Source organism: Sinohyriopsis cumingii, chromosome 17 (assembly GCF_028554795.1).
Source record: "Sinohyriopsis cumingii isolate HCF-2022 chromosome 17, ASM2855479v2, whole genome shotgun sequence".
In the NCBI taxonomy this organism is placed as follows: Eukaryota; Metazoa; Mollusca; class Bivalvia; order Unionida; family Unionidae; genus Sinohyriopsis; species Sinohyriopsis cumingii.
In genome coordinates this window covers 86715241-86730660 of record NC_142977.1, presented here as the reverse complement: position 1 = coordinate 86730660, position 15420 = coordinate 86715241, and the positions used below count along the sequence as shown (strand labels likewise).

Sequence of the window (15420 nt, the reverse complement as noted above, 5' to 3'; positions counted from 1 at the left end):
TATAAGTCACCTTGCTCTCCGACACCACTCTGGTGGCCTAGTGGTTAGAGCGTCCGCCTCGGAAGCGGGAGGTCGTGGGTTCAAACCCCGGCCAAGTCATTCCAAAGATTTACAAACATGGTACTAACAGCTGCCTCGCTAGGCGCTCAGCATTAAGTGGTTAGTGTTAGGACTGGTCGGCCTGGTGTCAGGAAAATGTTACTGGGTGGGACATCATTATACGTGTCTGCCGCATGATGACCCAGTGCTAGCCATCACTGTAAACTGCCACACTGCAGACATCGTAACGATATGACTGAAAAATTGTTAACGCTACATTAAAAATCCTAATCACACACGCACTGCTCTCCGACTTGGGTGCGTTGCTTATTTAAATCTGATGGTTACGTCTGGCTAAACCATAACCGAACCAACTTGTCGAATTGTTCTACGAGTGATCGCTTTTAATTATGGTTCTATTTCATGGGAAAATCCACGCAATTTTGGAATCGTAATGCCGTACAAATTAACATACAATTAAATGTCTTTAAAATGGAAATCTTTTTTAGCGTAGTTCTGTTTAAGCTTTACTTATTTATACGTCTGAGTACTTTCCCTGATAATGAATAAACCGAAGATAATCGCATCTTTTGGAAACTAGTTTTTCTATCGATTTATTTCAATATTAGAAGTATTCTATTTTTTAAGTAGAGAAGTGTTAATGTAAATGGAACAATTTTGAAGTTTTTAACTAAATAATTTAAATATTTATTTCACTATTTTGCATGAACATGTAGTTGTAGGTATATTTGCACACACACATATATATATATATATATATATATATATATATATATATATATATATATATATATATATATATATATATATATATATATATATATATATATGTGTGTGTGTGTGTGTGTGTGTGTGTGTGTGTGTATTTTTGTATCCGTTTATTATTTATAATGCGTAGATTTCATATTTTATTTAAGGACGTACAAAACGTACTATAGTGTATTTGGGATGCAATTCTACTTAAGTTCAAGCCTTGAGACCGGGTGCTTACCGCTGGTGTATATTTTGTTTCGTTCCCAGCAATTCCAAGAATATCTTTTCTTCTGTTCTGGTTTGTAGCACCCTACCGTTAAGGAACTTGCATCCAATCACAGGAGTCGGGTGCTCGAGGTCGGGTTCACCAGATCTTATAACCTCCAGTAACCACTGTGGCCAAAACGACAACGGATTTAAGGTTTATCATCTAACCACTTGTAGCTGATTGCGAATCCTTGTCCAGAAATCATTTGTGACCAACTCGCCAGATGATTGCCTATTCCTAGATCTATTCATATATACATCAAGGATTTAAATAGCAACCATTACCCGTGCTTCAGATAATGTTGGAGGTGAGGGCCACATTGCATAATATGTACTGTAAAAAATTGATTTTATTCTATATGGTATTGCTTGAAGTTAGTTACCTTGTAAAATAATAGCTATTACAAAGATTGTTCCTTCGGGACAATGACTTTTAAATATCAGAATAGTAGGACTCCTGCACACAGTACCTAAATTCAAAACAACAATTGTTGCATTTATTTTTGTTAAATATTCAATTCAAATGCGGCAAGTTAGTTTCTTAGTTTTTGATTCATTGATGTATATATTAAAATAATAGAGTATTTAATCTACATGTATATTGTCTGCAACTGTACTACAATCTAATGCAATTTGTACAGTCTTGCTAATTGCTTATATCACGTTCTATAGCAAACTATTTGATTGATTGAACACTTCCTTTGCGGCAATGAAATTGATAACTGGTTAGCATACCGAAAACCCAAAATCAAATTCTAGCAGATGACATTGTACTTGCTTCTATTTACATGAGTGTTTCTCATAATTTAGATTAAAGAGAACCGCAAATATGGCTGCAATAGTAATTGTCAGTTTCGGTTTTGATGTATTTCTATATCGGTAATAAAACGGATCAAGTTTTCCCGTGATAAGACTACTGCTGATTGTTATCTGGAAAAAATTTCTTACAATTTATTTTAAGAAGAGTTGTGAGGTGTGAGGACCTCGCATGATATTTCCCTTTAGTCATTTAAGATTTTTAGTCAAGCCCTTATTGGGTGCTTTTAAAACAGTGTCATGACGAAAGTAAGTGTTTCGAACTTTGCAATTTTCAAGTGTGCATTTGGCTACTATGATTTTGTTTCTCAAAGCAAAATATTATAACAAACCAAAAATATGTTCTATATGTACAAAAGCGTCCGTTTATAGCAGCTGTATGGTCACTTGAACAACACTATATTTAGATTTCTATTCACATGAAATAAATTATTGTAATGAAACATGAACTCACAATTTCCGCAGTGCGTGTATGTGTTCGTACCGTAGTAAAGCAGAGTTAAGATCCAATAAACTTGTTGCTACGCAACATTACATGACAGTAGTCTCTCATAATACAATAGTACAAGTTTGTAGAAGTGGTACATATAATTTATTAACAAATAGCTGCATACAACAATAAAAATATCATATTTTGGCTCTGTTATATATTGTGGTGTCAGCAAGCTCGCTGTGTTGTACTTGCGTCTGACCCACAATTTCCAACAACTGTGCAAAAATCATAATCTATGAATACTCAGTTTTCATGTTACACAACTGAAGCAATAAAGATTTAATATACCTTTTAGAGATGGATAAAACATTCGAGGTCATTCAGGTAGAAGATTGCATACACTTTAATATGAAAATTAGCACTCATAGTTTCACACGCATCCTAAACGGGAATAGCGAGTCAAACATAATATGCGAGGAAAACGAAAATTGTACTTGTATAATATTCCTCATGACGTTTATTTGGTCTTATACAGTAAAGGCATGGCGTGTAGAGCCTGTAAATATCAAAAGCGCCACTAACTGTCACGTTTAATATCCACATTACAGCCAGGCATAGACACTGGTGTACATTATTTCGAGGAATTATCACATCTACTAGCAGTACAATGCTTTTTTATTTAGTGTGTATGCTAAGGACCTTGAACATGACAAAAACCGTAGTAAATTGTACAAATAACATCAAACAGTGTGTCTTGGAACTCAGTGATATATACATTTTAAAAATTTGCAGCCCTTTGCAGTTAAAACGCATTCGGTGCCCATCCGTTCGTCTGTTTCGATAGGTTTACACACTGCCTTAGACGCTTTTAGTTTGGTACGATTCTATGGTTTTAAACTAAGTAATCGAAAGGACCGAAAAGCTACAAGTTTTGCAAAATTCAAAAAATATATTGTTTCCCTGGAATACAAATTGAAAATTTAAAAAGAACTTACTTTATTGGGAACTAAACTCAAATAATCCCTAACGTTCTAGCACAAGTCCAAATGTATGAAGTTCCAACTGAATTAGAGTAGTATTTCAAGTCATTTCCGATACTGTATGTATTGATATGCCTATAGTCTCGAACGTGCTAATGTACCAGTGGCCTGGAGTGTGGTGATGTACTAAGAACCTTTTGACGTTTTACAATATAACCCCAAAACGATCTTATCTGAATTCACAAAAATTACAAATTAATGTTCCAGTCCAAGAATATTTTTGAGCACTTTGTAATACCAGTGAATAATAATTTCAAAAAATGAATCCATCCGAATCAAACGCTGAACACAACAAAAAGGATGATTCTGCTTCAGATGTTAAGGGAAGAATTATTAATTCTTAGGTAAACAAGACTGTATACAACTCTACGTCACCTGGGTGACAATTACCAATTTCTGAAATTCTCTGTCTATTAATGGATTTCTCCATTCTAAAAGATTCTAACGTCAGAATCAAGACTATATCTTTTAACTCACGTTCGGGTAAACATAATATATTAATAATCCTCGGAATCTTCAATCCACAGTCAATCAGAAAATTTTAGCTTTGCATGCTGTTGTTTACAAAGTAAATGTTTCTGGTCAGGCACACTAGGAACTTGATTTCGTACAAAGTCAAGTACAAAATATACATATCAATAGCATACAGTCATTAAGAAAAGCCAACAAGTAATACAAAGCTGTACAAAGATATATATGCAAAGATACACACGAAATACAGAATTACCGATATATATGCAAGTTGATACAGAAATGCAATCTCTCCAGAACAAAGCTGATAATAAGAGCAAAATCTGGAAACAATATCACTTTTTACATGAAACAATATCACTTTTTACATGAAACAATATCACTTTTTACATGAAACAGTATCACTTTTTACATGAAAAAAACATCAATTTTTACATGAAACAATATGATATTTACTGCTGAACTCAACCGTAATTGTCACAATTTGTGGCATTTACAGGTGCAATGTCAACAGTAAATGTTACAAGGACAGTACATACCATAAATTATTCCTTCTACTGCTGTTGCAAAATCACTAGTAAATGGCGTGTTGTGAGATTTACCGGCGATACAAAAGAGAGTTAATGCAACAAAGGCAGGTAAGTGTCGGTTTGTAACATTTACTGCTCTTTCTACCATTGACAGCTACTGCCCAGGATGTAGTGTACAGTAAAATGAATACGACTATTGAAAAATTGTCTTTTTTCGCACAGTTATCAACCTGTTACAATAGATCATAACATAAACCCGCTGACCTATTTCATGGAGATGAGGCCAACCGAAAATGTGGTAAACAACACACCTCGAATTTTGTCACTTGGCCTATAAACACCTATTTTGGTCCATATTTCATCCCCTGCGTTAAGAGGCAGAATTGCGTTGCACGGACTCCCGATAAAGATATCGGTGTTAGCATAGATGGAAGCACGGCACAGTGGCGTTCCATTGCGAACAACTTCATAATCCGGTCCTGACGTACCATCTGAAGAAACCGTGACCAGGATGATGTATATGCCTTCGATAGGAACTCGAAAGACACCACGATTTCGTTGGTAACCATTGCCAAGATTGACATAAACATCGTCAAACACAATTACTTGATCTGGTTTGAATTGAGAAAGGTTGTTACTAACTCGGGCATGAAACGCTATCTTTGGTGAACCGGTCTTCAAAGCTGGAAAAAAATATTGTATGAGGAAAATGATTGAGGGCTACTGGTATAAGAAGCAGAAATGCCCTAAACTGATTAGAAGGTTGTGCTCATATAAGATACACGTCATACAAATACTCCAATAAATGACACACTTGTAATTTAGAAAGAAACTAACTTATTTGGATACATATAACAAGCTATATTTTTTTAAAAACCAGTTATTGGTCAGTTCGTAACACGTTCCAAACTTAGAAAAAAAGATTCCTGAATGGAACAAATACGTATATTATGAGCACGGGCTTATATATCAATTTTAAAAGAATTTTATTATTTTAAATAATTTGGGCACCTTGTTCATTATATGTTGGATTGATAAGTGCTTCTTTCATAACATTTTTAAAATCACAATTACGTTTTCATTAGCATTCTTTTCCCCAGCTATGTCTTAGTTCACGTGGGGCACTCCAGAAGAAAGAAAGGTACATTATTTTTATTTCCAATGCACATATACTTTAGGTATGTAATTGTTAATAGTCAAATTTTATTAAAATATTACCTGACGTCGAATACAGTTAAAATCTTCTTTGGTACCTTTAATGCCAGATGAAGATGGAGAACTTATAGTTTGGTCTAATAAGAAGCTCTGTATTTGGATGAAATTTCTCAGTGTATTCCGTGTTTTATAGACGTATAGGTTGAATTCTTCATCCGATTAAGGTTTAAAAACAAGTAAAAATCTGAACAATGTTCCAGTAAATAAATGATATCACATGTACATTTTCAACATATTCTGACAGTAAACGTTAAACTTATTTATTGCACTTAAATCTGATGAAAGTTGTACTTACTGGTTCTTATATTTTCTACATTTCCTTCAACATTCTTTATCCAGGCATTGACATTTCTTAATCTTTCTTTAGTATCTCCCTTAGCGCTGCTTATGTCAGATCTGATAATGCCAATATCTGATGCCATATTATTAATATCTGTCTTCAAGCTGCCCACATTTGCATGTACGTGGCCAATCTCGTTCTCGAAAGCTTTAACTTTGGCCTTTTGCTCTTTCAGGTCATCTGAAATCAAAGAATTAGTCATTGAAGCTATTAACAGACATACTGCACAGCCTGTGAATAAACCAATAGATAAGCCAATCTAACAATCTAATTCTTTTATCGTTCAATGATACATGTATAGTATACATACGTACGCAGAGAGAGAGAGAGAGAGAGAGAGAGAGAAAGAGAGAGAGAGAGAGAGAGCACATTTTTTTCCCAGGTGAGTAAAATGTCTGGAAAATTGAAAAGGAACCTTGAAAGAATAAAGTAGTATCCTCTTCAAACATTGGTGGCAAAACAATCTGACTGATAATTATGCTGAGATCAGTTAAAGTTTAGCAGGTAATTTTGTCACGGAATACTGATTTTAAATAAATACTAACTCTTATGCACTTCCTCTTACTAAACTTTAACTAACATCAATTTTATTCTCGTATACGGGGCCCCGAGTGGCCGAGTGGTCTAAAGCGCTCTTCGTTATGGATCACTGCCATCTCACCTCTGTCTGCGGCGGTTCGAGTCTAGGATTCAGCCAATGTGGGTATGTGCGAAAGCTTGCCAGTAGCTTCTCGTGGGTCGGTGGTTCTTTCCGGGGTTTTCCCGGGTTCTTCCTCCACCATTAATACTGGCCGCCATGTATAGCCTATCGTGTGCTGAAAAATGGCGTTAAAAAAAGAGAAAGAAAGATTCTCGTATACGTTTTTGTTTGTTTGAAATATTTACAGATAATTATACACAAAGGTGCTAGTTTTCACAACCTGTATTCAGGTACTCTCGATTACTTAGGTCTAAGCAAAAGGTGGATTAAAAGTGAAAGAAGCCTGAGGACCTAGAGAAAAATTATCGACTATGGACGGGCGACCATGTATTCTAGTACATATCGTGCCCGTGATCGAAATCGGGGGCGAAGCGAATGTGTTACCACAGAGTTGTACAGATCAGACAGCTTATTCACGAATCTCACGATATGATAGCAACAGCGGCAAAGTCCATCAATATGAGGGAGGGTTAATTGATTTCAGGTTTACCTATCCTCTATTTTATTCTTCACCTGACCAAGTCACGCTTAACTTTACGTTTCAAAGCAGCAAGGCTATAATATCTAACTGTGATATTATCAAGTTTAATGTGAAAATACTGGCAAGAGTTAGTGTAGTAAAAACAGAACATCTCATGTGAGTCAAATGTTTGCTTCTTGCTATATAAATAACAAGCCATTTTATCGTGCACCCAGTGCATAGTTTGCGCTGAAAAAATTACACATAAAAAGGTGAATTTAAAAAATACTGTGAAGAAGTTTGAAGTAATTAAATAGTCAATCATGTATCACCAATTAAATGTGTCAGTAAAAATCTTTTATGCGATACTACATGGTACAGCTTATGTAACCATCACAATCTGTGTTATCTAAAAGAAATGAGCTCTAGGGATTGCCTGTGTGAGATTATTAAAATCATTTAAGTCATTTCCTACACTGGTAAACGAAAGAACAAATTTAATAAATTGAATGATTGGATATTTAAATGGTTGTCGGGTAGGATACCACGGTGCACTAAAGGTATCATTTTAATTTATCAGTAAAGATTAATCTAGATTTGTGTTTGAGAATATGTCTCCAGGTACTAATCGAAGGTTTGTGACTCGTGCTCTCGCTGTGTTCCATCGTATTGCACGTTTTCATTATATTACCTGTGTATATGTTTCAATAGATATGAATGTCAATTGACAAATCGGTCGAGTTTTTGGTACTTGTGTTTAGGGTGTGCCGGGTTATAGCTATAAATAAAGTACTGATCCTGAAGTTGCGTTGTCTCTTTATATATCTTAGCACACGAATGATTTCCAAACATGTGTTTACTTGATAAAGCTGCAATTTAGAAAACAATTCGCCCACACATACATTGATATGCATTGAAAGATTTTCAGTAATTAAAATTGCTGTACTCCATCTACCTAACTATTAAAACACGATTCGAGTCCTGGACTATTTAAAGTGCTTTAGGACAAAGACAGTCGAGATTACAGGGCTCAATTGTAACAAATTCAAAAGTTTTCAAAGAAGTTATAAAAGTAAATCATGCGTTTAACTTAAAAGAAACAATCTCAGTGTCAAGAGGTAATGTGCATTTTTTTACAAGCCTGGATAGGATAAAAGTGCGATTAAATCTAGCTGTGCTACAATTTTTTTTTCAAGAAGATAACAATGGTGATTTGTCCATTTTGAACATAAAATATGACGTTTTAGAGATTGCATGATAAGTATGATCATATCTATTGTTATTATTATCTAGGCAAAGACAAAAAGAAAAGGAGGAAAAAAGCAAAACATAAAATAATAAAAATATTGAGAAAAAAACAAAAGAAAAAAAAACGGTACTTTAGGAGCAAAATGGCAAATATTAGATAACATCTAATAATGTTATCCACATACATTTGATCTAGAGAAATATGCATTTCGTGCTTGACTACACATAGTGTTCATCTGGAAGATCGTGTAACATTTACATGGTCAACCTACAATGACTGAAGAAAAACAGAAAATTTATAGAAAACAAACTTCGAGGTTACTCCATATATGAAAATAATGAAAAGATACAGTTTGATAAGGGAAAAAAGCTTTGCAACAAACAAGTTCATGATTTTTGGAAAAATATTTAATACTTTTCCATTCATTAATATAAGAAGTCATCTGCAGTGGAAAGTCTTAACTGAATGATGAATGCTAGAATTGGAAGCATTTCTCTCAAAATAAAATCAGTTTGCTTTCTTCCATGTTATATATGTTTCGAAAGTTATGTCTAGCGAGCAACTAAGTTCAAATTTATATGGGCGGAGATATGTGCGCATTAATAATGTTGTTGTTGTGTAATGATGAATCTGCGCTTGTGTATTTAGTTTGGAATACGGCATACATTCAGTTACTTTGCTTCTTGTAGTGTATTTTTGTTTATATAATTAAGCCTTAGGTAGAATAAGAAAATGAGCATATAATAAAAAGATAACTGGATTTGTATGGGAAAATATGAACTCGTTTTTTCGGATGAATATACTGCATTCCCAAGGTCGTACAGTATTTCCATCCGAAAAATTCGATCATATTGTCCGACACAATTGCAGTAACCTATAATTGTAAAATGGTACAAATGCAGAAAAACTGACAGAAGAAATGGAATTATGAAACACAATACAACATAAATGCACAAAAAATGTGTAATGTAAACGAGATAACTCTGGTAATACAAGAGGAGAAATATATAGATTAGACTGGAAATCAAAAGAGAATTGTATGCGTGTGTAGAGAGACACTAAATTGAAGTTTAATGTATTTCGAAACATGTAGCCAGTTCCGTATGCAAAGTATATGTGAACATTTTTGAACCTCTTGAATGGATTTCTTTTAAAAGAGGAATACCACACACTACATACTATATAATATCCTGTTACTTAGTTAAGCAGACATTGCAGAAAGGGAGACAAACATTTACTATATATACTGGAAATCAGTTTGCACATATAATCCATATTTGATAACTACATGTTAAAATTTGTCAGCAATGCCTCATGTCAGCTGTATTTTAAGTGCACGTGCGATAAACAGAAACATATTGCACAAACTGTTTCGACAGTATCAAATAGTGTAAAAAATGTTGTTGCTGTTATTATTTTTAGAAATGCACGGTTATGACCAATGAAAAATCACGGCAAAATTTCCACAGTACATAATATATTCAAAAGAGAAATTTGATTGTAAAGTTGTTGCTGGTGAAAGTATTGTCTTTATCATTGTTTGAGATGTTGATAAAATAGCTAGTTGATGCTATTAAAATAATTGGTAATGAAAGAACTCACAAAAAAGAGATTGATGAGTGTTTTTAAATACACATAAAGTATTCAGACAAAGAAAGGGTCTCACATCTGCAAAGTATGCGGCTATTACAAAAGCATGTGCAAAAATTACAATTGAAGAAAATCGCCCTGTCATGTTCCAGATAAAAATGAAATATTTTTATTAATTTCTTAATCGGGCGAAAAAATGTTTTCCAAAACAGTAATATAATAACAATTTGATAAAACGTTTAGTTATGAATAGTAACACGTAAGTTATGATGTTCCTTGTCTAGTGTTTAACGTAGTTAGCTATATCTCGTCAGAAAACAATTAGATATGGTGAAGAACATAAGGACGTTTCAATTAAATAAAATTTTCAATTTTTGGAGGGTTCTGTGTACACTTCTGGAAATATGAGTCAATGTATTCACTTGCGCTTTCCTAATAAACTGATTTCCATGGCTCAATATTTGACTTTTGTTCATTCTTCTGGTGGACATGCAGAAATTCTGATATTGCATATAGAGGTGCCAAGCCATTACACTGACTCCATACGAGCAACATTTCAAACCACTTTTCTGTGGGCACAAGACCCATCGCAAAAAGCAGTAGATCAGCCACCTTGATTTGTATTCTATAATGAAGTTGAATTAATCTCGTCCAAACATCATTACCTTTGTTTAGATGTATTGTATCGCATGGACTCCCAGCATACATAGCTACACCGACTGAAACGGTGGCACAACAAAATGGAGTTAGATTGCAAACAACCTGATCGCTGGATTACTGTCTCAAGAAACCATGATCATAATCGTGTACAATCCTGTGACGGGGGGCACAAAAATCTCATCTTTGCTTTGATATCCGTCTCAGAGGTTTTAGTAAAGATGATTAAATACAATTAATTGAATATTGCTGAATTAAATAAGACTGTTGGTGAGCCGAGCGCGAAAGGCAGTTCGTGGAGAATCGGACATAAAATATGAAAAAAAGATAATGTCATTATTCTAAATGAAGATTTGCTATTTCTTTTATTATTATATTACTCAAAAGTGCTGAAAAGTTCATAATGAATGTGCGATTTTACAAAAATGATATTAATAATTAGGAGTCCACTAATAATAATAATAATAATAATAATAACAATAATAATAATAAATAATAAATAAATAAACAAATAAATAAATAATCCGTTTGGGCAGAAATTCTCCATCCGTATAGCTTGCAACAATGGCAGCTTTGGTAGGAGACATGTCCAATAATATATTTAACACAGAAACGTTGGATCGATTGTCTGCTATTCTCAGCGCTTAAGCAATTATATCTAAGAAATATCTAAAACAAAATATAACGTTTGAAGTTTATTTTATGAATATGTATGCTGCTTTGTATGCTGAAGATACGTATCAACCTATCATTTTTAAATAAATAGGACCGCGTCCAATCAAAACTCGTTATTACAACATTGTTTCTCATTTTATTCGTCAATTCATATTGCCAAGCAGATACGAGATGCAAGGAACTAGATACCTAGATAATTAGCCAATCAAATTTCATGAATTTATTTTCACAAAATAATACTCTATGCTACTGCGAGCTGCTTGCAAGATTTCATACATTTCATAGACACGATATTTAGGTTATATTTACACTTGCAACGTCTATAGATCTGCATATACTCTGTGACATTGCTGTGCAGATTTGCTATAGTTACATCTAATATGACAAAATACCCATAGTTTAGGCAGTAAATAGTGTTGCCACATTGAAAATGTATTGTGGGCTTGATTAATCTACACTTTCAATCATGGGCATTGAGAGTGCTGCTTAAAATAATGATTACAATGACAATTTAATGTTTATTGAGGGTAATATTATTTCTGTCCTTTTTAAAAATATTAGTTTTTCACAAATTCTTCCTTAAAATACATAAAGACATTTGATTGTAAACACGAATATATTTGCATCTGCGCATCAGTTTATAGCAATCTTTCATCCAGCGAACGAGGTAAATGTAAGTTAGAAATTCCTGTATTTCCCTTTTCGATCACTAAATTTAGATGGAGATTAAAGGTTCAAATCCTTAATTAAAGATGGCATTCGCAGAACGATTCTGGATATTGGTTCAATTCTTTGATGCACACTGTTCAGTTCAATGTGTGTTAGATATCGCCGTTTTCATGATGTTTCAAAGAACAGTTCAAAGCATGTACTTATATTTAGAACGTTGAAAATATCCCACTGTATAAACTAACTGAACGTTTCTAGAAGCAATTTACAGGAAGTATATCATCACATTTCGTTTAGAATTGTACCATGTATAATGCAATTGATTTTATTTCAACATAGTTTGGTCCAGTTGGAATTTATTTATATGAACAAATACGCATGAACTTCCTGAACTTTCCTTTGATTTGTATTCCTAAACATTATGACGAAAGTTGATGGGAAAAAGTCAAGTATTACGTAGAATGCCTTATTCTGATTCCTAACATCCTTGTCTTCATTATTGCACCATATTTTACAGATGCATGACTAAACACCCGAATAAATATTGCATCTTGATTAAAACGTATTCCCTTATTTGCATTAGCATATACGGGACATGTTGCACGAAATTAAATCTTCTAGAAAGACTATCATTTCGCATCTTCGAAAACGAGTTTCAGCATCTAAAAGACGAAAAAAAAATTACATGAGAAATACTCTAATAATAAAAAACAGGATTCTAACCTCTTTGCTCATTCAACCTACTTTCTACAAGATTTCTCAAAGTTTCCAACTCCTTTTCAAGGAATTTTACTTTCTCTTCAGTCATTAAGCGAAGGGCCTTTTCGCCAGCTAATCCTCTTTCCAAAATCTTCACTTTGTTCGGATCGACACATTCTGGAAAACCAGATTCAACTGTTACGTTTCTTCTGAGATTGTGCCGCTGACTGATGCACTGAATTTCACATGTACACTGGGAAATCCTACGGTTTAGTACCTCAATGCTCTGCTTTCTTTCTGTTCGGTCTTTGTTCAAATCTCTTCTCAAATTTAATATGCTGTCCATCATATTTAGCAGCTCTTCCTCCATTTTTGAAAACTGTGCATCATGGTTGTTTCCGGAGAAAGCTTCACAATGATGCGACAATAAAATAAGAATTAAGCCGCTCATATGTGAAAAGGACGCCATTGTTACAAGTTAGATTTTGATAGCAAATTAGCTGGTGATAAATATCATTCAGGATGTTAGTACAAACTAGGTTTCAGGTTTAAATTTCCGATTATTAATGTATTCTTTCCTTGGGCTTGTGATAACCAAGATAACAGAGGTTAAGTCACCTGATCGCAGCTTTGAACTGAATGAAATTACCTACAGCTCATTCATCAAGAATATAGTGAATTTGTAATTTAAGGTGTCAATCAAACCCAGACAGCTGCCGATATCTATGAATCACCGACCAATACTATAGCTGGCAAATATATGATGATCGCGTGATTTACACGCACACATTGTCAGCTTGAGAGAGTTTGAGGTCTAATCTCCGTCACCTATCTGGCTGCCAATATATATCGATGAACAAATTAAAATCGTCATAGCTGTAACATTTTGAACCATTTATCTTTGGCACAATATAGTTAATATCAATTCCCACTGGTTAAGTGTCAACATAAAATACTTTGAGTTGGTATGATGTTTCAATGCTAAGGTATATGCTCTGGCGATAGGTGAGTTCTGCGCAAATACGATGCTACACAACGTTGACAAAAGAGATTTGAATTGGGTGCTTCATAATAGTTTTGTATTGCTAATTGAGCTTAAAACAAATCAAAAGTGAACGAAAGAATTTGAAACTTCAATTTTAATACAAACAAAAAAAGCAGAAAGAAAAATCCTCTGCCTTCCCTTGTGGAATGCACAGGCTGGACATGGTCAATATAGTGAACTCCCCCAAACCGTGCTAAGATATCTAGATGACGTGCAGCAAGTAACTTAAAAAGACTCCTTTTGTACCGTGTATTTGTTTTTCAATCCGTATAGTTTATAAAGAGTGCCGTGAACATGAGTAAATACGCTGAATGAATACTTGACCGCTTGATATCAAAATTAGTCCTTAATTAACTGATGTACCAATAAGAACGTATCAGCAAACATTTTTTCTTACCTTCTAGAGGTTAGTGTTAGTACTGGTCGGCCTTGTGTCAGGATAATACGACTGTGTGGGGAAATCATGCTACATGTCTGCGGTATGATGCCCCAGTGTTAGACATCACTAGAAACTGAAACACTTCTGTCAACGTAGCGATATGGCTAAAAAATTGTGAAAACTACCTTAAAATCCAAATCACACACACACACCTACTGTCGTAATAAAAAACGGCCAGATTCATCGGATCCTCTCAATTATTGAATCAAAGTGAGGTCTTACATGAGTATTGACACGCCTCTTGAATGCATCTCGATACCTCTTTAGACCAGAGTAATCTTCATACATTTTAAAACTAATTTGGCATGAATGAAGTTAAGATTCTTTATTTATAAGGTTGCAACATCTTGTATTCAATTTTATAATAATAACAAAACTAAAAAATACATTTAAATATGATGAGCGATATGTACACTATGAGAAAGAGAGAGAGACTGTAGTTTCTGAAAACCCAAATGGCCATTTTTACAGTCCGTCTTGATCACCTGGAAAAAATATGCTACTCAAATAATTGCCATATGAAACCGTGTGTGCGTGCGTGCGTGCGTGTGTGTGTGTGTGTGTGTGAATATCGTATCCATAATTATGAAACAAACCAAGATATAGGGGCACTTACATGTTTAGTATCTTCACATGAACATTAAATTATAATGAAATTTAAAAAAAAAATATACTTAATTCCATCGCTTAAATGTTCACAGTGTTGGACAGGTACAACTAAATTGACAACAAGATTAACAAGGCTATCTCTTTCAAGATACTTTTTTAGCATACTTATATGATAAAGTTCTTTTTTGTTTTCGCCTCCCAGGATTGTTAATGATACAATTTAAGCATTTTTTTCCAACTGTATAAGGAATATTGTACTTACCCTGAAGAGAAGTTTTAGGCATGGGCAAGAGCACAAAACAATTATCACTGAAAAGTCATTTCATTTGCATTTTCGTCATACCTAATGGATTTTGAACTGAATCCCTAAAGCAAACAATAGTAAATAACAGACTTACCTCAGTTTTTTCCAGTATGAAAAATATGACAGAATAATACTTTCAAGGCTTGATGAAATCTTTCTAAAGCCTGTTGACATCCAGGGTGATAGGCAGCAGACTTGAATTGCTGGATGCCTAATTCATGCTTCACTTACTGGAGAATAATTCAAAACATAACATTTTACTCTTGATCAGACTGGACAGATTTGGGAAGGTCAACATATTTCAAAAACGTTATCAAAGCTCTTACTATTGTTTTATTTTAATATTCATCAAAGGAATTGCCCATGGAAATCTTGAGGACGCACACATTACGGTCAAGA

At 34.1% G+C, this 15420-nt stretch overlaps 1 protein-coding gene across 1 annotated transcript; it reads right to left on the bottom strand.

The window, feature by feature from the left end:
• Nucleotides 1-2471: 2471 nt before the first annotated feature.
• LOC149779371 (uncharacterized) lies at nucleotides 2472-13276 on the bottom strand. The gene is made up of 3 exons (XM_089938607.1): nucleotides 12649-13276; nucleotides 5881-6105; nucleotides 2472-5053 (listed from the first exon to the last, which is right to left on the bottom strand). The coding sequence occupies exons 1-3, from the start codon at nucleotides 13091-13093 to the stop codon at nucleotides 4635-4637; spliced, it is 1089 nt and encodes a 362-aa protein (XP_089794733.1). The 5' UTR covers nucleotides 13094-13276; the 3' UTR covers nucleotides 2472-4634.
• Nucleotides 13277-15420: the final 2144 nt, after the last annotated feature.

What these genes read in the sequence shown, in the direction of transcription:
- LOC149779371 (XM_089938607.1), bottom strand. Translation starts at nt 13,093, where the DNA reads ATGGCGTCCTTTTCACATATGAGCGGCTTAATTCTTATTTTATTGTCG. An exon ending in TAGGTTGAATGAGCAAAGAG is followed by an intron (nt 6,106 to 12,648) that starts GTTAGAATCCTG and finishes CTTTGATTTCAG; the next exon opens with ATGACCTGAAAGAGCAAAAG. An exon ending in TGTAGAAAATATAAGAACCA is followed by an intron (nt 5,054 to 5,880) that starts GTAAGTACAACT and finishes ATTTTTTTCCAG; the next exon opens with CTTTGAAGACCGGTTCACCA.